Genomic DNA, 25,817 nt, shown 5'->3' with positions numbered 1-25,817 from the left:
AACCCGCCCGCCGACGCGCTAAAGGCTCCAGGATTCATCGTGTTGGAGCTGCTCGGATCCCTTGCCGTAGCTGGTGGCCTGTCAGTAAACCCATTCTGGAACGTGCTGTTGTTGGAGGCTTGGTGCAGGATTGGCAGGATTTGCTCATCATACAGCTGCGCCCCGGACTCGAAGCTGTCCGGCGAGAACTCGGTGATGGTCTTTGACGAGCGGCCGTCGCTGGGCGGGCTCGTTCCGAGGTCATCGAAGAAGTCGTCGAGGCTGTCCAGCTTCGTCACGAGATCGCCGAGGTGGCCGTCGCCGCGGCCCTCGTCCGACATCATCGTCTCTGTGCGGTCGGGCATCTGGTGGAAGTAGCTGTAGGGGAAATCGTCCGTATGGAACTCGACGTCGGGCGTCGGCGTTGCCTCCGTCATGATACCCTCCGCGGTCTGGCACATGTAGAACGCTGCGTGGATGTTGGCGCGCGTGAGATCCGTCTTCTTGGCAGGGATGGGGATGGCCCAGCCGGATGCTTCCGGGATGCCGAACAGGCTCTGGGTGCGCTCGTATTCCTTGCGGATCGTCTTGGACGTCGAGCGCGTCATGCTCATGCGCAAGTGCTGCTTGTCCATGGCGCTGCCCGACATTGTCATGATGTTGTCGAGGACTTCCAGCGCCTCCATACAGAACTCGGTCTGCAGCAGACGCAGCAGAGGCGAGATAAGATCCGATCCGTGTCCGGCTAGCTCGGGCTTGCGCATGTCGATCTCGGGTATTACGATGCTGAGGATGTTCATTGTCTTGAGTTTGACCCAGGCCGTGGAATTGGTGAGCAGGCCCATTAGGAAGATGACCATTTTGAAGTCCAGCTTGGGCAGGAAGTGGTCCTTCAAAGCCCCAAAGAGACGGCTTTGAAATTCTCTGCTGTTGCCTTGATATTTGAAGGCAACGTATTCCTCGAGGACAACAGAGATGTTGCCAAGGCCCTGAGCTTCCGCAACTGCACATAGGATCTCAGCGGACTGCAGAACGGACTCACTAGGCTCATCCAGCTCCATCTCGTGCAGGAAACGGGGAAAGTTGGCTAGGATGGCAAAGAAGACCCGGCTATCATCTCCAATGAGGCCGTCACTCGGCAGCTGGACCAGTTTGTCGATGGTGCTGAGGGTCGCCTCCATACATACTGAAGACCTTAAGCCCTTGTATAGAAGAGATTGCAGACCCTCATATTGCCCATCCCATCTCGACGGCTGGCCGTCAAGTAACATACGGCGAACATGCGGCAGCTGGAAATCGACCTTGGAGAGGAACTCGTTGAGCATCTCCACGGCCTCCAAAAACTCGCGCTCGTTGATTGATTCTAGACAAGCGCAGGTCGTCCAGAACAGCTGAGGGAAGGTGAGCAACTTGTCGGCATCGAGCTTGAGGATGAGTGTCTTGAGCGTCGTAAGAATCTCCATGGCGAAAGTCTGGATCTCGGTGTCTTCATCAGCAATTGTATTGGACAAGCGAGCGAGCATGTCGCCTAGCATGAACTGGTCCAGCGAGGTGAGGATGCATCTGAAAATCTGGAAAGACCGGCAGGCAAGGTGTCTCACGGGACAGGAGGTCGCCCATGTCAAGGACAGTCTGCCCCACTGGTCCTTGATGCCGGGATACGTCATCTCAAAGGTCTTAACGACTTCGGCCGTGAGGAACTCCATGCTTGGGGGGACCTTGTTGTCGTGGTCGTCGGCCTTGCCGTTGCTGTCCTCGTAGCCCCAGACGACGGAGCGATCGTGGCGACGGATGAGGTCGATGAGATCCTCGATCGACGCTCGAGCCGTGGGCGGAGTCTGGTCATCTAGTTGCGAGATGACGAGCTCGTGGATCAGGTGGACTAGCATTTCCCTGGCTTGCTCTTGTACAAGAGGCGTGTAGTGGTCCCAGAGAACGGTGACGACTTGGAGGAGCACCGGGACGTTGTCCGGGGTCAAGTGCACGGGTGACACCATGAGGTCCACCAAGAGGATGAGCGACAGCTGTCCCAAAGAGAACCCAGCTTGCTTAGTGCCGACAGGGAGGGCTTCTCCGAGGTCTGCACAGTAAGGTAGCAGACCGATGTCGGGCGGCGGCGGCATGGCGTCCTTCTTCTCATTTGGCACCATAGCCTTGGGGGTAATCTGCATGAGAAGGAACTCGACAACCTTCATCCCAGGGGTGCTTGTCGTACTGGAGAGGAAGACCACGATCTGCTTGGCATATTCAACAAAGTTCTGCTCTCGGCGCTCGAGGCACAGCGAAATGATGAAGTCCAGAATCAACCGCACGTTTCCGGGGTATGGCCCCGTAGCGAGAGCCTGCCACAAGGCCTGGACTTCGTTGTGCAAAGCGCCGCTGGACTTGATGGTGATTTCCAGCAAATTGGCCAGGAGAACGTATGACTGAGCGATCGGGCCGCCGTTCGGATCGACCTTGAGCTCGATAGACTGAATCCAGGGTAAGATGACAGCGACAACGTTGCGTTGAGATGCCGCTTGGAGATCCTTAAAGTAGAGAGTAAACTCGGAGAAGATATGGAAGGCCAGCTCCGTGTGTTGCTTGGCGAGTCGCTTGGAGATTTCGAACTGAGCGAGCTTGTACACCGCCTTGGTCTTGTCCGAGATACTGATGTCGTAGTCTTGGATCTTGGAAGTGCGGCCCGGCTGTTGTCGCTCTTCGAGTGCCCTCAGAACGCGGGCGGACTTTGATCGGATCTCGCTTTCATCGTTGCCCAAGGTAAAGAGGCAAAGGCCGAGCAGCTTCCAAAAGGGGCACGAGTAGTCGAGGTGCTCCAGCAGGACCTGAGTGACCACTGCAAAGTAGCTCTCCTGGACCTTGGAAACGTCCGTCAGGTAGCAACGCGCGATACAATGCTCCAACAGATACGGGTACTCTTGGTTATGAACGATGAGGTTTTGCAGAGCTCTCCGTCCAATCACGTTCATTCGGTCGCTGCCCGAGTTGAAAATGGCCTCGATCCACGCCAGCATCCTCCGGACGTCGAATTGGAGCGTGTTGCCGCTCTCCGTGGTGATACTCATCGGGCCGCCGCAGAGGGCTGCCATGGCACTCAGAGCTGCGGTGCGCAGGTTGCGCTTCTCGATTTCCATGGCCGCGGTGACCGTTCCCCTCTCGCCCAGGGACTGCTGGTCGATGAGGGACTGTCTCATGGTATCTTCGCGGACCCGAATCTGTGTCTGGTTCGGCGAGAAGCCGCACCAGTCTTCCATCAAGGAGAACGCGGACTTCCTGGACTCAAACGTCATCCAGCGAGAAGGATCCTTGGTTCTGTTGATGCCTTCGAAGAGCTCCTCCATGAGCCCGCAGTAGTGTCGCCTCAACTTCTGGAACTCCCAGTCCATCTGCACCTCGCCGTCCATGAGGAACAGCTTCAGGTCTCTTGTGTATGTAACAAGATTGGTCAGAACCCACTCGTCGTTGTAGACATCCTCTTGCTTGAGGAAGTGGCAGGTCAGCTTGTACACGTGCGTGATCTCCGTCCTGAGCAGGTCCATCTTGCGGTTGCGGCGCGGGCTGCTGTTGGTGCGTTGATGGATGCGGGCGCGGGCTTCGTCGTTGCAGCGCGACACTTGCCCGGCCAGCTCCTCCAGAAGCGTGCGGTAGATGTGGATGTTGATAGAACCCATGGCGAGGACCACTGCGTCTCGCACAGAAGCCGAGGAGACGGAGAGGAGGGGGATCAGGTACTTAAATAGCACCCGAGCTGAGACAATCTTGTCTGCCGAGGTGGGCTTGGACGTCTTTCGGGTATGCTGTGTCCCTTGCGGGTTGGCGGGAACGACAGCTCCCGGGTCGGCCAAGGTCGTACAGGCGAAGATGAGGTAGAGCTTCCATTGTTCCACAAGGATCTCGGGCTGTGTCGTCGGTGTCCTACCGGCGATGCGGGCGCTGCCAGGATCAGATCCGTAATAGAGGCCCCTGGAAGGCTCCGAGAGAAGCACAATGGCCTTGTACATCTGCAGGATTCGGTTGCAGATCAGGTCCCGGCCAATGGTGACTGTGAAGGGGCATTTCTCGTACGCTATGCGGATCAGGTTGGGGAAGAGCTTGAACCACAGCGTGGTGTCGTATGACACATCGCTGGTGCACAGCTCCACGAGTGCGCCGCGGTTGTTGCTGTTCTGCATTCCCCTCTGAAGTCTGCTGCGTTCTGCGACCGACAGACCCTCGTCCTTGAAGTTCATCACCTGCATCGAGTCGTTCTCGAGGATGTCAATGACTCTCAGCGTATCCTTGTCTTGGTTCTGCAAGGCCTTGTCGAAATCGGTGATGAGTCGGAGAACCGTAATGGCAAAGTATCTCACCCTCCGAGACTGCGAGCAGAGGAAGAACAGTCCGTGGGCCTCTGCCTGATCTACTTCTGCCCAAATACCAGACAGATCGAGTTTCGCCCCACGCTTGTCGCTGGCCTCGAGTTGGTCAATCGAGGCATCTCGAGTCTTTCGCCGGATTTCCTCGATCCAGATTTGTAGCAGCTCAACGTACAGGCGAAGAGTACTTTCAATGTGGCCAGGGCCGAGCATTCCCCCGTCGGACATGGTAGAATATCGGTCGTCAAAGTTAAATATGAACCTCGCAAAGCCCATTGTGACTTGCTGGGCATGGGCCTGTCTCGCAATGGCCTTGAGCGACTGGGCCGACGAGAACGCGACATTGGACTGCACGTGTGCAGTTCCGGTACAGAGAAGGTTGATCAATGAGTTGAAGGGTATATCGACAGAGAGACAACGGGGCAACGCTTGAACCGCAACATGCAATAGCTCGTAGAACGCCTGTTTGTGATCTGCGGGAGACTGATGGTCGTCTCGCCGCGAAAAGTTAAATGTGTCCGCAATGGGAGTCTTGGGGCCTGGGCTGTTGAACTTTTCGTCCAACACAGCCTGGCCGCCAAAGGTATTGTCGCAAATAATGGTGATTTTTCCGAGTATTTCGCAAAATTTATGATAGTATTCCCTGACCACGTCGCTGAGGGCTGACGTGCGCACAGGGCGAGAGAGTTGTTCGCCGTCTCCGGGCGCGGAGGTGCCCAGAGAATTATGTGGTGATGCCATGACGGGTGATGTAGGGACGCGTTCTGGCGGCGATGGTGGTGGGAATGCGACTGGGAAGGGTGGTCGTCCCTGATCCCCCTTTTCGAGGTCGGCCATGATGGCAAGGAAAGCTCTGATGCCAATGACCATCCGATCCGGGTCCAGCTGCTCAACCTTGAGCTCCTTGTTCGTCACAAACACCTCGGCGTTGATGAGAGGGAAAATGACATGCTTGAAGCAGTATTCCGGTTGCTTGTAGCCGATGATTCGGATGATTTGGATAATGGGCTCTGCAACAGCTGAATCGGCGGCAATCAGACTTCGCTTCGTGGGCGGCAGGACCAACTTCATCACCTCGTCTAGTTTCCTCGTCGTGTTTGGCAGGGAATCGTTTGTTCGGTAAAGATATGTCCACAACAGCCTCGAAATGACCTGGAGACAGAGTGGGCGGGTGAAGCGATCCTTCAGCTTCGGCTGCAGCGGTAAGATCAATTGGAGCCATTGGGATCCGAAAGTCTCGGGCGTGGATACGCAGAGCATGGTCGCCGTCAGGGGGAACGCAAAGCCCCAGTGCCGGGGCTTGATGAACATCTGCGCCAGCCGAGGGCCAATGGCACCGAGAACCTCGATCCATTTCGGATGAGCCAGGTCCTGGTTCGTGGCCTTGGACGCCACCGAGAGGAGCAATACTTCGAGCACCTGGCAGAAAGCTGTCTTTACGCGCTGGCCGTGGGAGCGGTGAAAAAGGCGTCCAACGATGACGAGAAATTCGCAACACTGCTCCCAAGCTTCCTGCGGGACCATGTTGACCTTGAGGTGCTTCATTCCGCCCAGAACCAGCTCAATCTTGCCCTCGGCATCGCGGCCCGCCGGGGAAGTCGGGCTCTTCACCACCAACTCCTGGAGAGTTCGTTCGATGTCGCCGAGAAACCTGTCCGTGACCCCCTTGAAATTGATCTCGCTCATTACGCCTAGCAGCTGGGCGAAAAGATTCCAATTAGCGAGCTTCAGGGGGCTGACCATCAGCTGATCGGTATCGGCGATTTTGAGCTGCCCAAAAATAATGCCCTCCAGCTTCTCCTCCATCTCTAATGTCAAAAACGGCAGACTCGTCTGGCTGATGACCTCCAACAAAACCCGACACAGGATGTAGATCGAGACCGTCGAGCGGCGTTCGGCGTGGGCGACGAATTCTTGTCTGGCAGCAAGGGAGGTCTGCGGACTCGTGAGCCCGTTGTCCATCTGTCCTCCGCCGGACAAGGGCTGGAGCGGCTCGGTGTTTCTGCGCTGGAGCGGTACGGGAGCAGCTCCTCCCCTCGACTGCTGCAGCTGGCTCCGGGCTTCGTTGGCGGCGTCGCTCTTGCTTTTCCTCCACAGCATCATGGAATCTATCAGGGGTTTCGGTCGTGGTCGGGCGATGTGGCCTAGGGCGGTAATGATCTGATCGAAGGAGGGATCGACTCCGGGGCCGCAGATCTGCTCGACCTGCGGCTCGGGCTCGAATGGTACTGTGATGCAGTCATTGAGCTTCTCCTCGGCTTGGGCGATGAACTAGAACACGCAATAGTCATCAGTGACTGCGATTACACAGATTGGCCGGCGCAAGGGGGAAAGGGCCATACGGATGTGAAGAGCACATGCAGCGCGTATTCCCCAACGGTCTTCTGCTCGTCCTTGTGGTGCCTCGAGGAGTGTGAGTGGTGGTGCGCGTGGTCGCGTCTCGACTTGCTGTGCATTCGTTCCATCTTCCGCTGCGTAAGGGAAGGGTTCGTGAAGTCGGTCGCGGAAGAGGTCCTCTCGGGGACGTGATGGCCGCCGGAGGAGTTGACGGTGGTGCCGGACAGGGCGGTGCCGGACAGGGCGGTGCCGGGACGCGGCCCCGGGGCCGCGTCCGGGTCCAATCGCCCGACGGCATGCATGTCGGGACGGTCTGAGGAGGCTGAGGTGAGGCTCGCGCCGGCAGCGGCAATCATCTGCGGGCTGAGGGGGCTCGAAGAAGAGCTGGCGTGACTTCCATTTCTAGAGTGTTGGATGCCGTGGACTATAGAGGTCTGGCGGTGATGGCCGTAGGAGGCGCTCTTGGGGTCGACGACTCGCTCGATGACGCCGCCGATGGCAGAGCGCGACTGGGAGTGGTTGTGTATTATCCGAGGCGAAGTTAGGTTCGAGCCGGCGACCGGGGGCAGCGGCTGGGAGAGCTTTTCGATGGAGGACTCGCGGGAGTGGGTGACGGAGCGAGGATGCGGTTCCAGGGCGGCGGGCCTCAGGGTTCGATCCCAACCGTCGTCCTCCTCGTCTTCTTCGTCGAGTGTGGTGACGGATCGCGGAGAGAACTTTAACGGCGGTTCCTGCAAAAGATCGGGCAGCGTCGTCTGGGACGGAGCTAGACGAGACGACGTCTTATGGTCAGTGACAGGCCTTTCCCCTCTCTTGTGAAACAACTGGCTGCGTGTAGGGACGGAGACGGGGTGGAGGTTTGGATGCGTTAGACGTTTTGAAGGTGCACAGATGTAAGGCCCGGCACGCACCAACGCAAGCCTAGGGCCGGGAGAAGGGGGACGGGGGGCCTTAGAGGGAGAGGAAGGGGATGTCGATGGAGTAGAAGGGGGGAAACAATGGTATGTAGGGCGCAAGGCAAGCGAGAGGCCAGAGCCGGGGAGAAGGGCAGTGAAAGCAGAGAACAGAGAGCGGCGCACACACGGCACACGGCACAGCAACGCCAACAATAATAACAGTAACCCGATGGTGTTGGTGGTCGAAAGGTGTAGAGCCGCGAGCAAAGCACAGCACAGCGCCCACCAACGGTACAGAGCGAGGCAGCGAGCAGAGAGCAAAGCGGCGCGAGGCTGGTTTAGACCCGTGTCTGTGTGCCCTTAGATCGGGTGTGCTGCGCGTGTGTGGATGCGGCGGATTAGGGTAGCGGCGGTGGTGGTGTAGTGTACTCCCGATCAGTAGTCGACCGAGGACGACGGCTCACAAGCAATCGGGTGAGGCGAGGCCAGACCAGACCATGGCGGGCCGGAGAAGAGACGACACGAGACGAGATGGAGGGCAGCGAAACGCCCATGTATCCATCATCCACCGCCGCGGCCCGTCAAGGTATCAGGGAAAGGCGCGGTACGTAAGGCATGACGGACAGTATGCGCATACGCTTGTATGTTTGTGGTGTGTGATGTATGGTGCGGCATATGGGGGAGGTGAGGTAATGTGTGTAATGCAGGCTTATACTACTCACCCATTGTCGCGTCGGATCGAGTCCCATGATCCGGGTCTTACGACATTCGAGGTTCGTGTTACCGTCACTGGCGGCCGGCAGGAGGAGGACAGGTGGACGTGAGAGACGGAGTCGGAGGGCGGAGGATGACGATAGAAGGTTTTGAAAAAAATATTAAGAGGCGGCGGGAAAAAAGGGATTCGGAGTGGGTGTGCTGGATGGATGAATGACGGATGGGAAAAAGGAGACAGAAGCTGAACGGGAGGAACCTCACTCAGTCAAAAAGGCTGAAGTGAAGAGGCAGGCAAATGGTGGCAGCGAGGCCGAGCAGTCCAGTCAATCAACAGCCAGAATCGGTTTTAATCAATCAATTCAATCAATAAAACGAAGCAAGCACCACCACTTGACGTCGGCCTCTGCCTTATTTGACAGAGTCCTCAAAGGTGGTTGGTGAGCGGGTGAGAGACACTCGCACATCGGTACCGGGAGTGCTACATTAACGGGCACAAGGCCACCATGTGCTCCTCACTTACGGGCTCCTCCATACGCAGCAAGTGACCTGGCAAGGGCCATTCATCATTTCTGTGGACGGGACTGCTGGATATGACCAGCGGGTAGCATCCGGGCTAGGGGAGGAAAAGAAGCATAAGGCAAGGTATCCGTAAGGGGAGGCTCAGTACCCTCAAGCGAGCCCGTAGGTCCTGGATACCTCTGCTTCTTGCGTCAATACGCCTGTCAACAGCCCTGTAGGTGCAGCGGACCAAGTACCTCGTCTTGATGGTCCTGCTGTCGGTTTGGTAGGGATGACCTGCGGTACACACCTCACAGGGTAAGTCATCCGATCCGAACTCCGTGCTTTTCTTCTGCTCAGGGTCCCCGTTCGATGCCCTCATTCGTCGTCGACAGGCCTCACACAAGACCACCATGAGCAGAATGCCAGGAGCCCAACCCATGCCGATGTCATGCTTCTTGCTGTCGTCTCCTGTTCTTGACTTTCTGGCCTCTGTTCTGTGGGTGGGACAATCGAAAACAAGACTCCCATCTTTTCTGACAAAAGATGAGATCACACTCTGCACCATCGACTGGGACTTTGGGGGGAAATGAAGCCTGGGCCATCATCCTTCATCCTTGGCCGGCGCGTCTCCCGCTGCACGCTTCCCGCTGCTGGTTCCTGGGCCGTTGCGCTGCTGCTGCTGCTGCTGCTGCTGCTTCGGCGTCCGCACCAGTCCACTCAGGCCCATTTCAGGTGTCAAGCCAGAGCCAAACCCGCCCCTAATAACCATCCTGCCTCGCCCACAGTCCGCACTCCGCAGCCCAATTCAAGGACCATCACATTTTTCAGAGAGGCATTGGCCACGCGACAAGGGCTGTCTATGCAAGGGCAGCAACCAATCAAGAGCCTCCATCGACGGGTGGACGAGGGGCAGTCAAGGGAAGCATTGGTCCCTGAGGGTCAAGAACCAAAAAGCCAACAGGGAAGGGGGGGGCACCATTGACAACGGATGGACCCTCACCCCTTTCGAGTGGCCCTGGATGCTTGCTGGGAGTGACCTGGGGCGGCAACTTTGGCCGATTCCATCCAATCCAGCCGGGCCATCTCGTGTTGCGCATCAGCTTGCAAAGTGAAGATGAAGTCACAGGCCCAATCGTCAATGCCCGCCCTGAAGGGGAATGGTCCAAGAGATATCCGGGGCTAACGCAAGGGGCAAAAGAGCGCGGCGCACTGCCTATCGCTTGGCGGGAATTTTCTCTCGACCTCTGCGATGCGATCTGAGCTTCTAGTCCGTGGCTTTTTGAAGTGCTCGGGGCCCGTGTCGGCGGCCATGCAGACGGCCACGCAGCATTGCAGATTTGACCTGATGGGCGGCCTTCGGTAGTGGCCGCTCCCGCCGGCCGACGATGAACTCTAGAAGCAGACCCGCGTCTCATCGCCCATCAGCCGATCCGACCGAATGGGATGTGCAGTGGTTCATCTCTGCCGCTGAAGATCAACTCTGCCGAAGAAGGGACGAGATTGAGAACAGCGAGAGTTTGTCGCACGCGAGACGAGGTTGCGAAGCTCACACTTGACAGCCACAAGCTGAAGACGGATAGCGGCACCTGCAGGACGATTATCATTTCTCGGAGGATAGTCCGCAGCAGCGCATCATACATGTGGGCTGGAAATAAAATATCCGAACAGTATCGACCCCGGCTTGAATGAAATGAGCCAAGGGCAATTATTGGCATCGCCAATTCTAGACTCGATCATCACGACCATCGATTGCACCTGACCTGCACCGGTTCGCTGCTGGTGCTCCTCGGACCTCACCTGCAGTTGCGAGGAGTCGAATATAGTAGTGTGCAGCGTGCGGCTCGCGCAACATGACGACACCTTTTTCGATCATAGTTGTCCGTACCCAATAGTGAACGTAACATGCCGTGAGACGCACGCTGTCGAACAGAGAAAAGAAACGAAAACGTTCGATCGTCGCAGCGGAGAGACCAACCGAAAAAATGAACGACTTGTCTAGAACTTTTCGTTGGGGGCCAGGGAGAAGAAAAACGTGAGACAGCGAGCGGACGGCATGCTGCGTCGCGACGGCAGCGGCTGGCGATGGCTCCTTTTGATAGATGCCCCTGGGCTTGCCTGTCAGCCCTCTTATATGCAAGACATGCGATCTTCTCAGGGTCTGCCGCCTCGTGTGCCTGAATGCAATGGTGATGTCGCTTGCAATTCGCAATCCCGTCGATGGCACAGAGCCGTGGGCTTAATCGGCGATAGACGAAAGCGAGAGGATGGCTGGGGTGGGATCCAGGTGGGCATTCACCGGCGGAGGGTAGCGAGAGGACTGTGTGAAGGTCCGAGACCGAAGTCGAAGAAATGCGGTGAAACCGATGTTGGACAGGCCGGAGTGGCCAGGTGGCCCGAATCCCAGGTCCATATTTTTCAACGAAGCCTGGCACGAATGCCGCCGATGGGAGTCCGGTTTCACGGCGGGTTATTCGGGTTGGGCCAGCAGGCGACCTAGCTGGATGAAGGCAGACAGTGACGATCTGCAATGGCCCTTTAGCGACTGCCGACCGGCCCGGCATCATGGGAGGAGCGGACTCGAGTATTCGTCCGGGGCGCCGACTCCACCAGGCGGACAATCGTGGAAATCGCTCGGCCGAGAGTTAGAGGAGTACATGCCGACGCAGGTCCGCTGTGGTTCATGCACCACGCGTATTCGTGTTCGGGCATGTACCCTCTACCAGTCCGATGTCCCTGTCTCTTCCATTTCGACGACAGCCTTGAACTCGACGGACGGTGGTGATGCCGCAGCCAAGAAGCGGGATTACCGTTCAGAAACAGGCGCAGAGGGTAGGGTGGTGGCATGGCCCGCGCCGTCGGTGCTGCGCCTGACACGGTGTCTGGAACCGGGGCGGCCCTCCATGCTTGAGTGGTCCGCCGATCTCCGCGAGGAATCAGGGACGTAGGTAAGGTGATCAGAGTTCGCGGTTCGTACGTCAGAGGCGCAGTACGTAATCGAAAGTGTGGCTGTCATTGATTGAGGCCGCTGACGCTGGAATTTGATGCCGGCGTTGTGGACGCGGACGCAGACGGGACGAAACCATGTGGTGGCCCGGAATGGAATACCGGTGGTCCCTGCGACGGAATCCGAGGACGCGGAAAGTGATGGAAATAAGACGTTCGAGTAAGGCGAGGGAGGGGGATGTGAGGCTGGGTAAGGTAGCGGGCCAGGCACGACACGGCAACCCCCACGACGACGGAGAGGGCTCCTTGGCTTTGCCCGTGGCTAATCAATGAGGCACAGCATTCGCAACTGCCGTGGGCGTGGCCGTGCTCGTGGTCCGCGGGATGGCCTCATGTAATTAGCAGCAGCAGCAGCAGCAGAAGCAGAAGCAGGCTGACAGCAGCGACAAGACGAGGCAAGACATACAGACACACAAGACACAAACGACGGGCAAGCATGGCGCGTGCTCGTTATCGGTCTCGCGGGGTCCCCTTGGCTCGCTTTCCCCAACCCAATCGACGTCGGCTGGCAGACGGGATCCATCATGATCTCCATCTAGGCATGCATCGTCTGCCAGTCGGCTGCGCTGTCATTGATGATTCAACGAGATGCCCGAGTCAGATGTGCGGTTGCATTGCTTGAGTGCCTGCTTCACCGGTCAGACCCGACCGAGGCTGTCAGAAACAAACCACCTGGAGTACCTGAGCAGCGTAGCAAATACCCGTTGGCTGGTAAACTGCCCGAGAAGTGAGTTGTTACCCTAAGGTACTGGGTAAGGTAGAAGAGTCGCGCTTCTGGGCTTTCCATGCGCTTCTGTTGCTCTCGCCAAGTGCAAGTGTCATTGCCATTGACCGTTGCCGCACCACGCAGACAATGGAAAGCGTAAACTTTTTTGGCGGCAGCGGCCTGGCGTGGCGCCATTCCGGCTTCGACCCCTCGAGACCCACTCGAAGCTGTCCAAAAGTCCGTCTGTCCCACCTGAGTGGTCCAATCAGCGCTTGACTAAGCCGTCGGACTGGGGACGGACCGGCGGAGGCGTGGACAGAGCGAAGGCGGGGGTGGGCAGAACGGATGACTGTCCGGGTACGTACCGCACCTTTTCGCAAGTGGCAGTGATGGTGAGGAAGGAAAGTAGAAGCTGGAGAGAGTCCGCTGCGGGAAATTAGCGTACCGCGCGTGGGAAGCAAGCCACCATGGCCATGGAAGTGGTCACTGAACGCCTGGAGTAGGTCTGGAGTATGGAGTCTGGAGTCTGGGCTGAATCCCGCGCGCCCTCGTCAGGATAGACGCAACGTTCGGAACGCTGGCGGTGCATTTCCATTCCGAATCAGCCCAGTTCCAGCTTCCAATCTGCCAGACACCCCGTACGCTGCGACTACTTGGCACAATACGGCGTACTCGGTTCCATTGCCAGGTCCCAAGATCCCAAGTCCCGGCCAGACCCTTATCTCACTTTCCAACTGCTCCCGATCTGCAGTCCGTCCCGTCCTCCCAGTCAGTCCCGTCGCATCAATCCATCCTCGCTGTCTTCTTCGGCCGGCGCACAAACAAGCTCTTTAAACTTTTTCTATTCCTCTTCAGCCTTTTTTCCAAATCTTTTTCTTTCTCATTCCTCTCTTCAACCAAACCCCCATCCAACGGTTGTTGCGTTTCTTTTCTGGCCAAGACACTCGTCTGTGTTTCTTCATCTGCTACATCATCGACCACACACCCACCCACCTAAGGGACACAAAGAAAAGGTACAACACCTACCTACCCATCGTGGTAACGGGAACAAGTACACACGTCCCCTTCCTGACCGTACGACACTGAGTTCGCGTAGAGCACTAAAAGCGTAAGTACCTCCTCCTGCTCCTCCTGGTCCCCCAGCCCAAGCCAAAAGAAAAAGTACCCGCCCGTCCACCGTAAGTTTAGCACTGCTGTTTGCTGTTGCGCTGGCGCTGGACCCGTCATCCACCGCACCTCGACCTGGAACCCACCCGACTGCCTCAGGCGGCGCCGTCCAGTGTCCGAAACTCGGCATCTCTTTTTGGGGGTTGGGGGGGAAGGCTTCAGTGTGCTGGAGACCACCACACGGGCGATTGTCGAATCACCCCCGCTGATCCCATGTGAACACGATTGCAGTATTCCCTTCCCCGAACGAGGTTTGGGCTTGTTTTCCCCAACTCCCTCCAACAACCGCAACTGCCCGCGGCTACCTAAATTCGACCCGACTCCAAACCGCCCAGAGAGGTCAATTTTCGTCCACGGCTGCCAACTCGGCAATTGTTGCGCTCTGGTGATCCTCTGCCTGGCGCACGTCCGCTGAGGTTTTTGTTGTTGCTGCCTCGCTTCTCTCACCTCTCTGTCCACTACACCTCTCTCAACAACCCCGCCGAACCACTCTCGGTCTACGACGATCCTCCCCACGAGAGGAAAAAAAACCAAAAAAAACCACATTCCCCTCGGACTTGTCGTCGGTCTTCACGACCTGCCTCACCTGAGTCCGACGGCCCAACATGGCGGAACTCGATACGCTGGACATCGTTGTCCTGGCCGTTATCCTCCTCGGGACGGCCGCCTACTTCACAAAGGGCAAGTATTGGGGTGTCGTCAAGGACCCCTACGCCAACGCCTTCGCCAATGCCAATGGAGCAAAGGCCGGCAAGACGAGAAACATCTTGGAGAAGATGGATGAGTCTGGAAAGAACTGCATCGTCTTCTATGGTTCGCAGACTGGTACCGCCGAGGACTACGCCTCGAGACTCGCAAAGGAGGGCAAGAGCCGCTTCGGGCTCGAGACCATGGTCGCCGACCTCGAGGACTACGACTACGACAACCTCGACTCCATCCCCTCTGACAAGGTCGTCATGTTCGTGCTCGCCACCTACGGCGAGGGCGAGCCTACCGACAACGCTGTTGACTTCTACGAGTTCATCACCGGCGAGGACGTCTCCTTCTCCGAGGGCAACGATCCCGCTCTGAGCAACCTCAACTTCGTCGCTTTCGGTCTCGGCAACAATACCTACGAACACTACAACTCCATGGTTCGCAACGTCACCAAGGCTCTCGAGAAGCTCGGTGCCAACAGAATCGGCGAGGCTGGCGAGGGTGACGACGGCGCTGGCACCATGGAAGAGGACTTCCTCGCCTGGAAGGACCCTATGTGGGCTGCCCTGGCCGAGAAGATGGGTCTGGAGGAGCGCGAGGCTGTTTACGAACCTACCTTCAGCATTATGGAGCGCGAGGGACTCGACGCCTCCTCGCCCGAGGTCTACGTAGGAGAGCCCAACAAGATGCACCTCGAGGGTACCGCGAAGGGTCCCTTTAACGCTCACAACCCCTACATTGCCCCCATCGCCGAGTCCAAGGAGCTGTTCAGCGTCAAGGACCGCAACTGCCTGCACCTGGAAGTCGACATCAGCGGATCCAACCTGTCCTACCAGACTGGTGACCATATTGCTATCTGGCCCACGAACCCCGGTGAGGAGGTCGACAGCTTCCTCGAGCTCGTCGGACTTACGGAGAAGAGACACTCGGTCATCAGCGTCAAGGCTCTCGAGCCCACCGCCAAGGTTCCTTTCCCCACGCCCACCACCTACGATGCTATCATCCGCTACCACCTCGAGATCTGCGCCCCTGTTTCCCGTCAGTTCGTCTCTACGCTCGCTGCCTTTGCTCCCTCCGAGGAGATCAAGGCCGAGATGATCAAGCTCGGAGGCGACAAGGACTACTTCCACGAAAAGACCGGCACCCACTTCTACAACATCACCCGATTCCTCGACTCCGTCAGCGGCGGCCAGAAGTGGACCAACATCCCCTTCTCCGCCTGGATTGAAGGCCTCACCAAGCTCCAGCCCCGCTACTACTCCATCTCCTCGTCTTCTCTGGTCCAGCCCAAGAAAATCTCCATCACCGCCGTTGTCGAGAACCAGATGGTCCCTGGCCGCGAGACCCCCTTCCGCGGTGTCGCCACCAACTACCTCCTGGCTCTCAAGCAGAAGCAGAACAACGACCCGGAGCCCACCGCCTTCGGCCTCACCTACGAGATCACCGGTCCCCGCAACAAGTACGACGGCATCCACGTCCCCGTCCACGTTCGCCACTCCAACTTCAAGCTGCCCTCGGATCCCTCCAAGCCCATCGTCTGCATCGGTCCCGGAACTGGTGTTGCCCCCTTCCGCGGCTTCATCCAGGAGCGCGCCAAGCTCGCTCAGGACGGCGCCGATGTTGGCAAGACCATTCTCTTCTTTGGATGCAGGAAACAGTCCGAGGACTTTATGTACAAGGAGGAGTGGGAGGTAAGACACCCCGCACACAAGACAGGCCCCATTCGTGATGCAAGGGACGACCAAGCTGACACACTTTCCCACAGCAATACAAGCAGGCTCTCGGCGACAAGTTCGAGCTCGTTACCGCTTTCTCCCGTGAGGGTCCCAAGAAGGTCTACGTCCAGCACCGCCTCAAGGAGCGCGCCGAGGAGATCAACCAGCTGCTCGAGAAGAAGGCCTACTTCTACGTGTGCGGTGACGCCGCCAACATGGCCCGCGAGGTTAACACTGTCCTTGGCCAGATCCTCTCGGAGCAGCGCGGCATTTCCGAGGCTAAGGCGGAGGAGATTGTCAAGAACATGAGGGCAGCCAACCAGTACCAGGTACGTTCATGCCCCACACACCCCTCAGTGACGAAAGCTCTTCTAACGTTTTGCAACAGGAGGATGTCTGGTCATAGACTCGGTCGCACACAGTACGCGGAGGGGTATTGCGTTAGAAGAAAAGAAGATGTTTGCTTGCGTATGACTGGACGGCATAGGTCCTCTATTAGGATATATGGTGGTTGGTTCTGGTATGGGATGTGTGCGCACGTCTACTAAGCATAGGGCGGCGTATGTTATTGCATGTTGGAACAGGGAAATGACGGGAGTAATTTTTTTTTTCTCGGGATAAAGGGCTCTGCTCCCAGTCCTTTTTGTGTGTTGTCTGTCCCTCGTATCCTTCGGGATCGAAAGCGAGAAGAGAGCGGGTGCGGCTAATTGGTTCAATTTGGCATATAACCTTTTTTATTTCCTGAACTCTTTCCCGTTGGTCTCCCCCGCTGCTGTTGCTCATCTTCACATGTAGGTACACCTTTTTATTTTCTCGTGGGTTTTGGAGCTTGTACCGAGAGATGATTTCGTTCAGAGTATAGACCTTCATGAGTACACACATTTCCACTGGGATGAGGCAACTTTGCATGTGACGTGTGAACTACTTCCCCCCAAGGACACGAAAAGAGAGAACATTTTCCTATTTTGGTATCCGCGAGCGGATAAGCTGGTTTGGTGAAGGGTGGGGGCAGCGGGTGCTTGCAGCTGCTCTTCTTTTTTTACAACGTTCAGACCTTGATTCGTGAGCAGGTCAGGTTGGGAAAACCATGAAATAGCTCCCAGCCATGAGAATATGCTTCTCTTGCTATATCAGAGTACATCTCACTACGCCATTGGGACGGGAGTGCGTCAGGATTGACAAACACGCTTGTTCGAGTCGTCTCCCCCGCCTTGGGTTGCTTCTGGTTCGCATGATGCAGGAGCTTTCTGGCAAACATTTCTCATCTCTTGGTTTCTTGGTGTTTGGTCAGATATCAGTCAAGATGGAAGCTCCACAGTGCAACACATACGGGTGACGCGATGGGATTCCTGTCGTTAACCGGTGTGAGGAGCGGGTTGAACGACCGGAGAGCGAGTGACTGGGACGAAATAAGCCAGACCCGGGCGCGGGACGGGACGGGGATCCGATCGCCCCCGCAACCTTAGCAGGGCCTCGATGCCAAGAGATGGGTGTCGGGGGGGTTGTCCATTGCCGGGTCTCAATCCCGGTCTTGCTGGGAAGCAAACAACATCGAGTCTGCCTCCTCCCCTCCCTCCCCGATGTAAACATCGCACATAAGCGAGGCGGCCCCCTTCATGAAGCCTGCCCGACCGGGCCTGAAGGGATCAAGAAAGGCCCCCAGCATAGCAGGCTGCCGACGATGTGAGATCGCACCTCGATCCGATCAGATGCGTCGCCAGGGGCCCCGGGGCAACAACAATCAAGACACTGGGGGGGCAAGAAGGAAAGCCGAAGGAGCATTACCCCAACTTAGGTCTGGTTGTGATCGGAGACGGGCTTCCCTGCCGTCCCGTACGAGATGCCGCCCACTATCTCGCAGCAATTCCGTGCGACACTGTTCTGGTGTCTCTGGCAATGGTAGAGGCCCGGGACTGCCGGCTCCTATCTTGGCGGTGGAGCTTCGAGGAAATGCCCAAGACATGGCGACTCGGGCGTCGCTGCAAGACGGCCGAGGCAGCATATTGTTCCATCACCCCCCTCATGCGGCCGACCAGTCCAACCAAAATGGGCATCATCATTGTCCAATGAGCCCACAGGTCTTGGCCCCTTGAGATAGAGGCAGCGGTACTGTCATCTTCTCTGGCAGCTGTTGTGATATGTCTGGACGACTTATTTGGCAGAGAGGCAAGGGGTACGAATTCCTGACATAATGCACCAACACCAAAACAACAACCTGCAGTAAACTGCATCACACAGGCCGACGATTGCCTTGACCACTGATTGCCGCTGCGAGATCGATCTCCGCCCCAGCCAATCTGCAATCTTTGCCTCTGACAGCCCGGATATTCCTTACCGCCACTTTGGACAAGTTCAGGGCTACCCACCTATCATCTTGTCTGTCTCTTTGCAGAAGGGTGGCTGCCCAACTATCCGGCCAACGACGCCGCTGAAGGTGACAGGTCTTTCGATAGTCAGTCCACTCTGTCGCCTGGGCCAGAGTAGATAGTTGACAGACCTCTCTCGGTCTTTGGCCTAGCTTGGCCTGGACCGCAGGTTAGCGGGATGGGGAAAGGTGCCCTGGGCAGCGGGAAGTGTGTATATCGTGCTTTAACGTCGTTTTCGTCGGATTTCAGCCTCAAAAACTTTCTTGTGACTTCACGAAAAGCTTGCCTAGCATCAGGTAGACGACGAGCAGCTAACAGAAGAAAACCGAGCAGGGTTCAATGAGAATCCTATCTGGGTTCGTCTCATGGAGTGCGTGAAAAAATGAGCGGCACGGCTTCCTCCATCCCACCCCTTGTCGTTTCTTTTTCCTGGCGCCGGCTTAAGCAGGGAAGACGCATGTTTAGTCTTCAGGTCTCAGCCAAACACAGGGAATTCGCTGGGATGGAGGGCTCGTCTGCTCTCTTCGGTTCGGTTGGTTTGGATTCGAAATTGGAATAGCCGTACGGCAAGACTCGTGGCTCGACTGGGTTGTGCTCCGCAGAGTTATTCTGGAACCGAGTCGAGGTTCCGACGCACAACTACTATGATCTGCTCAATGTCACTACCCCCTCAAAGACCGGGGATTATTGCAAACCTGTTCTCTCGAGACGCAGCATGACCGGAGAAGGCCATCTTGCAGGATTCGTCTAGCCATGTGCCTCCAGAAAGGTCTCAGGTACCCGCTTCGCCACGTCCGACAGCTCTGGCCTTCCTTCAAAACCAGTGCGCCAGATCACGCCAGCCCCAGACTATCGTGAAGTGCAAGCCGCATGCCTCCTATTCCCAAGGTGGCTAGGGCCTGTTTCGTCTCCGAGTGAAAGGTTCTCAACAAAAAATAAGAAAGCGCGGATTCGGCCAATCTGGACGAACTACCTTCCACCCATCTTCCGCACTGCAGATTGCCTCTACCTGGCACTCAACGTCTCGTTTGGCAAGTCGGTTCGGCTTCGGCTGCCTCGATGCAATGATGTGCACCCTTGATCCTGGTGTTCGAGACTGCCAGATGTCAGGTGGCCAGTCGTCTTCCAGCAGCCGTGTGGGCGTGGTGGGTAGAGAGGTGCTTTGCCTGCGAATGTAGATGCAGTGTGCGCAGTGATCTCTGCCAGCCATTGGCTTGCATCTGAACACTGATGTCGATGGGGATCAACTGCAGGTCGCAGACTTCAGGCTGTCCCTTTGCAGGAGAGACACCACAGGCAGCCCGACTTTCCTGAATCTCTGTGATCCGACAGCCACCTCTCTCTCTGCTTCTTGACGCTAACCCTGTCTCAGAGCCAGTGATCAGAAAAGCAACGAGGCGGGTGGACCATCACTCTATGACAACCACGCTTGGCTGCAGGGCAAGGGCTCCGGTCCGCAAAGCAGCGTGACTTGGATGCGTAGCATCCCATATAGAAGGGCAGATATCCCTCCTGCCCGCCCAGGTGTCCTCTATTTGTTCGGAAGATGGCATCCAGATAAACTTTTCTTCGCTTGCTTGACAAATCGTTCGTGGTTGAGCGGCTATCGGTATTCTTAGGACAAACGGACGGTGCATGGCGGTTGCTTTTTGATATCGGGATTTCCTTGTCGGTTTGGGTACTTGCAGCCTCGTCTTTGGGGATATTTCTTGGATATCGGACCGACGCAGACCACCAGTTGCGGACACGCGTGTCGCCAACAGCATCACCGTGGCACTCGGACGACTTAAAGAAGACACTCGGCCGAGATCATAGGCCAAGGTTGGTTGCCTCTGACTTATGATTCCGGGGAGAAACTGACGGCGCCTGCAGACATCAACATTACTAGAAACTGGTCGATATCTTCTGTCATCAATTGACAAGACACTGGGGAGAGAGTTCAACTACCTTCACTGCTGCGAGCATTTTGGTCTCATCGAAGAAGTCGCCGTGTTTCTCCTCAGGACGACAGTAAGCCAACCGGGACAGCACCCATTCATTTCTCCTAACTCTCTGGTTGCACACCGGTAGGAGCATCGGCACCAAGACGTCATTCAAGAACGTGGCAGTCGAACTCCAGGCCCTGCTGGCTGTAGCCACCAAGGAGACAAGTCGAGATTTCCGGAGTCGCTCCTTTCTTTCCCCTGTCCTCGGTATTGTCAGCAAACATCTCGTCGAGAAGGAATCAGCTAGTCTGGTCCTATCGAGCCATCCTTATCACTGTCGCTTGCTTGTGTGGAAGTGGGAAGTCAGGAAGGATCTGAATACATTTCCCCGAGGAAAGGAGGGCAGCCGGTGACATACTTCAAGGCAGGTAAGTCCATGCTCCTCAGGGGGTCCCGCCAACTTGGGAAAGCATCAGACCCGCGGGGACATGGCTGATGGGAAGGTGACAGGCAGGAACAGCATCTGTGAAGGAAGTCAGGCCCCGCAAGGAGTTCCCGCCCCGGCCATCTGGGAAAGAATCACCTTCCGGTGTCTTCGCTGACATCGTCACCCCCTTCTGTGTCTTCCTCCCAACAACATCATCTCCTTCCCAACCAAGCATCAAAATACGTTAGATTGCCTTCCAGAAAGACCATTCTGGCAGCTTCCTCCTCTTCAAAGGGGCATTGACTGGAAAGGAAGCAAGTATCCTTAGGTATGAAGTCCAGCATCCGTCGCCCCTTTATTATCTCCTCGTCTCCCGTCATCCCCCCTCCTCCATCTCTTCTCCCGACCACAGCATCACCACCACTCTTGTTCCAACCATTCTCCCACAGTCTCTTTGACTCAGTTGCTCCCGATAGCTTGTTCCATCTTTTTTACTGATCACTCGCTTCTCCACAGAGTCTTTGGTAACAACATTTGCCATTGTCGGCGTCGATCGAGCTCGTCCTGGTTCCAAGGCCTTGATTCATCTCCAGACAACAAAGGTGAGTGGCGATGACATCCGACGTTGTCCCCCTTTACACTTCAAGGGCTTTCCCCCGTGTCCTGGACCTCATCTGCACCCATGTCTGCGTCAAGTTCCTCCAATGCCAGGTCCAGGAAAACGGGCGTCCATTTCCTGTCATCATGCCCCAGATTGGAGCCACACTGGTCCTCACCTTCGTTGACTTCCGCTGGTCAATGCATCGTTAATTGACTGAGTTCCCCCTCCAGGTTCCCCCAATTAACCACTCTCCCCGCTTCTTGGAAGCATCTGGCATCGTTCGAAGTAAGTTGCTCTCGGAACACCTCCCTGTCACACCACCATTCACGGGCGTCGTCTCCTCGCAATCATAGAGTCGCTGACAGCAGCCTTTCCAGACCTCGGACATGACTATGTCTTATCAGACTCACGCCATGGACTCCAAGCACTCCGTTGCCTTCGCCGGAGCCGGCAACCACGTCCCTCAGTATCCTGAGAACCAGCTTCCCGGCATGGTGTCCAACGTCGACTCCTTGACCGGTGCCATGAGCTCGTTCCAGGGAATGTCTCTGGGCCATAGCATGGGTCACAATGGCACCGGCATGGGCCAGATGAGCGCCCATACGTACATGGTTCCTCAGGATTACATCCTCGCTCCCCATCTGCCCGGTGCCGCTATGGGCATGGACCAGCTCTCTCAAGGTCCCTATGGCCCCGCCGCCGGCGGCTATCTGGCTGCCCCTGGACAGTTCAATCCTTACGTCCCCTATGGCATGATGCCGTTCACACCTGGTCGTGCAGTCAGCGGCAACGCGGTCCTCCAGGATCGTACGAACCGCAACCACAATGACGTTCCTGGTCTTGAGAACCGCCGTCACAGCGGTGGTTCTTACAGCACCACAGAGTCAGCTCCTACCACTCCATTCTACAACGGTGCCAAGAATGACAAGGGCCCTCGCGTCGCTGCTCTCGATCGTTCTACTTACACCACTCCATCTCCCCAACAGATCGTTGGTCCCAGCATGTTCGTTGAACCTGCTGCCAAGCACGGCGTCATCAGCATTCCGGTTGACCGCAACCTGGAGGAGATGCTCAAGCAAGAGCCTCCTATCCCCAAGGCTGTCCCCGCCGTCTTCACTCCTGCTGCTCAGATGAAGACTCTGGACCAGAGCCTGGAGAACCGCATCCCCGGCAACCGCAATGTCTACATTCGTGGTCTTCACCCCACCACTGATGACGAGCTCCTGTACCGCTTCGCATCTCGTTTCGGTGAGGTCGAGACTTCCAAGGCCATCATCGATACCGCCACTGGTGCTTGCAAGGGCTTTGGCTTCGCCAAGTTCTTTGACGTTCGCGACTCGGAGATGTGCATTCGGGGCTTCCATCGTCTGGGATACGAGGTCGGCTTCGCTCGTGTAAGTCATTCGTCACTCCTCCATGCAAGGGAATCGTCTGACATTTCTTCTAGGAGTCTTTCAACTCTCGTCTCAAGGCGGAGGGCGACGAGGGATCTACCAACTTGTACATCTCGAACCTCCCCAAGAGTCTCACCGAGAACGTGAGTGCCATCATTCTCACAGACAAGATTGACTTGGCTGACTTTCCCAGGACCTCGGCGACATTTTCAGGGGTTACCATATCATGTCCTCCAAAATCCTTCGTGACAGCATGGGCAACAGCCGTGGCGTTGGCTTCGCTCGGTAAGCTTGCTCTCGTCTCTGATGCTTTGGGATCTGGCACTGACAACATCACCAGCTTCGAGTCTAGAGACGTCTGCGACGCTGTCATCAAGCAGTTCAACGGCATCCCCATCGGCGAAGAGGGAATGGTCATGAACATCCGCTATGCCGATACTCCTGGTCAGAAGGAGTTGAAGCGTGTCACTGCCGAACGTCGCCAGTTCCGAACCAACGAGTACAACATTGGTGCCTATGGCACTCCTCTTGTTGGCATCCAGCCCAACATGTACAACCAGCCAGCTTGGAAGCGTGCCTTGCATGCAACCGCCCACACGTGAGTGTTCCTTCGGTCTGTCTCAGAAGGCAAACACTGACCTTGCACAGCGCATATGCGCCTCGCTCTTTGACTGGCGGTTTGGATCGCATGGGCAAGGGCGTCAAGTCTGAGGGCTACCAGGCGGGCAACACTGTTCAGGGAAAACCCCAGTACTGTGACCACCCTCGCCATTGGAGCGTTCTTCTTGACTAACTTGCTTCTGCAGATCGGCCGTTGAGGTCTCCGTCGAGGCCAGCAATGCCGACGATAGCGACGAGGGCGTGACAATCCATGCTGACGCGACCACACCGGTCATTGTCAGCACCCAGTCTTCGCCCGTTGTGAAGAAGGAGAGAAAGGAGCAAAAGGAGCAGAAGTGAGAGAATTGTCAGGAGCATTTGCATTTTCGGGGTACATCATTCACGTTTTGCCGCACAGTCTTCGGGTATTCTGGGCGCCGCAACAAATGGCAGTATCGGTTTTTGATCAGGGAACATGTTATGCTCTGAGGTAGCTGATACTCTTGCCGCATTCAGCCCGGTTGGGCCAGCTCTAATTCTTCTTGTACTTTAGCTTTTTTGGGGGGCAATTCAATTGGGACGGAGCTTTGTCCTTTGCCGTACTTATTTGTCCAATGTTTTGTTGTGACGTGCCATCCAACACCGAATCGAATTTCAACCATGTGATGCTTGACGGCGACACGAAGAGGGATGGACGAATTTCAATCGGGTTTATTTTAAAGTGATGTGTCATGTCTACGTTACCGTCAACTTCGAAAACTTTTGGGTATCTATTTGTTCCTGTCCCTCGCCAGCCTTGTCTTCATGGCCACCGACAACAGGCTCTTCGTCCTCCGCCTCGTCGTCGTCCTCCTCCTCCTCATCATCATCGTCCTCCTCCTCATCATCGTACTCCTCTCCAGCCTCGCCGTCCAGGTCATTGTCTTTGGATGAGGCCTGCTCTTGAATGGCCTTCTCCAGATCCTTGGCCATCTTCTTGGTGAAGCCAGATGCCTCGACGGTTGCGTCGAGGCGGGTCGCACCGTCCTTTCCAACCGTCTTCTTCGCATCCTTATAAAAGGGGCCCGGGGTGGTGGGTGTGAAGTGGAATCTCTTTTGGAAGAATCGCTTGATGCAGTTGACATCTCGGTCAAAGTACATTTCAGCGTTAGTGTGCTCCATTGAAACCATTTGTGGAAAGTCGATGACAATGGGAACTAGCTTGATGGATTCCTCCTCGCCTTCCTCTGTCTTCGTGGTGGTCGTCTCTTCCTTGATCAGAATGTTGAATTCATTGAAATCACCGTGGATCAGTCCATGTTTGGCCAAACGCAGGATCAGATCGATCAGCTCGGCGTACAATGGAGCCGGGTCCGGAACTGCAGATATCTGGCGAAGGGGGAAGGAGTCGATGAAGGACATGACGATGGTGTGTCGGTTCTGGGCAATGGGGTCGGGTACGGGGAAGCCTTCTGCCTTGAGCGCCTTCATGAACGCAAACTCCTTCATGGCAGCTAAGCGCGAGAGGTACATCCATGATCCCGACTGGTTCTTCTTGAGATAGTCTCGGTTGGACTTGACGGTACGGAAAGAAATACGACCCAATCTGTGGATCTTGAGGATGAGCTGCTTGCCCTTGTCGTTGGCAACCATCATGATGTCACTCTCCTTTCCAACACCGACTCTGCTTCCCACGCTGTAGACCTCCTTTCGCGTCGAGTAGGTGTGCATGGCAAGGTAGTCGAGACCTCCATAGGACAATCGGTAACCGTCATACTTGGCCTCCTTGACGCGGGCAATGAGGCCGACCTTGGCGAGGTTGGAGATGGACTTGTGCACGCCATTTGCGCCACCACGGAGTCGCGACAGCTTCTCGATCAACATGGTCGGAACCAGCTCGTGGTTTTTGCTGCCTTGCTCAACCTGGGGCATCTGTAAGTGGGCTGCGAGGGGTCATGAAGGGGTAAAATCCGTACAGCTGCGAGGACTTTCCAGTCCTCAGACGCCAGATGGCGCAGCGCCTTGGTATCCAAATGCATCTTTCAGAGTCTGCGATTGTCCGAGTCGGGTTTGACGGGGTTTCTCTGCCTAGAAATAGACGCTTGCACGGGGAACCGAGATATCACACCTCGTTTCGCGGCCCAAGTCAAACGAAGAGTTCGATATTTTGCCCACCATCAAGGTGGGATGGCTTATCGATAAGACCCGGCCCCGGGATACTTGCGACGGAACCGGCAGGACAATTGATGACAAGTCCGGGTCACGTGCCTCGAAGGTCTGTGCACAGCAAGCAGGCTGCAAGGCTGCTCGCGTAACCAGGGACGGGAGCTTCAATGTTGCTTAGCTTTACAACAAAGCTCTCCCACCTTCCATCCCTCTCGATTTCAACCACTCACGACCTCAACCTCTCCCGACAGCAATCATCGACCGGTGTATTATTTCCTATCGATACTTCC

The 25,817-nt window shown here is 56.4% G+C and overlaps 5 protein-coding genes across 5 annotated transcripts; 3 read left to right on the top strand and 2 right to left on the bottom strand.

Annotated features, from left to right (window-relative positions):
• Nucleotides 1-18: 18 nt before the first annotated feature.
• Nucleotides 19-8,293, bottom strand: TAO3 (Cell morphogenesis protein PAG1; the record flags this gene model as incomplete). The annotated part of the gene is made up of 4 exons (XM_066151251.1): nt 19-70; nt 154-6,605; nt 6,677-7,437; nt 8,290-8,293. 4 exons carry the CDS (start codon nt 8,291-8,293, stop codon nt 19-21), a joined length of 7,269 nt encoding a protein of 2,422 aa, XP_066009292.1.
• Nucleotides 8,294-12,958: 4,665 nt separating this feature from the next.
• CGGC5_v004241 (uncharacterized protein) lies at nt 12,959-14,073 on the top strand (the record flags this gene model as incomplete). Its single annotated transcript, XM_066151250.1, has 4 exons — nt 12,959-12,990; nt 13,490-13,504; nt 13,588-13,599; nt 13,890-14,073. 4 exons carry the CDS (start codon nt 12,959-12,961, stop codon nt 14,071-14,073), a joined length of 243 nt encoding a protein of 80 aa, XP_066009290.1.
• A 190-nt stretch (nt 14,074-14,263) lies between these two features.
• Nucleotides 14,264-16,475, top strand: cprA-0 (NADPH--cytochrome P450 reductase; the record flags this gene model as incomplete). Its single annotated transcript, XM_032024795.1, has 3 exons — nt 14,264-16,045; nt 16,120-16,398; nt 16,458-16,475. The coding sequence occupies 3 exons, from the start codon at nt 14,264-14,266 to the stop codon at nt 16,473-16,475; spliced, it is 2,079 nt and encodes a 692-aa protein (XP_031878546.1).
• Nucleotides 16,476-19,502: 3,027 nt separating this feature from the next.
• spo5 (Sporulation-specific protein 5) lies at nt 19,503-23,742 on the top strand (the record flags this gene model as incomplete). The annotated part of the gene is made up of 16 exons (XM_032024796.2): nt 19,503-19,580; nt 20,251-20,256; nt 20,308-20,445; nt 20,506-20,566; nt 20,717-20,788; nt 20,871-20,949; nt 21,099-21,115; nt 21,304-21,389; nt 21,619-21,673; nt 21,766-21,782; nt 21,856-22,782; nt 22,836-22,925; nt 22,976-23,067; nt 23,123-23,380; nt 23,431-23,532; nt 23,589-23,742. 16 exons carry the CDS (start codon nt 19,503-19,505, stop codon nt 23,740-23,742), a joined length of 2,232 nt encoding a protein of 743 aa, XP_031878589.2.
• A 375-nt stretch (nt 23,743-24,117) lies between these two features.
• rio2 (Serine/threonine-protein kinase rio2) lies at nt 24,118-25,400 on the bottom strand (the record flags this gene model as incomplete). Its single annotated transcript, XM_032024797.1, has 2 exons — nt 24,118-25,284; nt 25,338-25,400. The coding sequence occupies 2 exons, from the start codon at nt 25,398-25,400 to the stop codon at nt 24,118-24,120; spliced, it is 1,230 nt and encodes a 409-aa protein (XP_031878592.1).
• Between the last annotated feature and the right edge of the window lie 417 nt (nt 25,401-25,817).

Source organism: Colletotrichum fructicola (genome assembly GCF_000319635.2).
Source record: "Colletotrichum fructicola Nara gc5 chromosome Unknown KSG_Nara_v1_contig02, whole genome shotgun sequence".
Lineage (NCBI taxonomy): Eukaryota > Fungi > Ascomycota > Sordariomycetes > Glomerellales > Glomerellaceae > Colletotrichum > Colletotrichum fructicola.
Note: the sequence above shows the minus strand (reverse complement) of the source record. Positions and strands in the feature narration are given on the sequence as shown.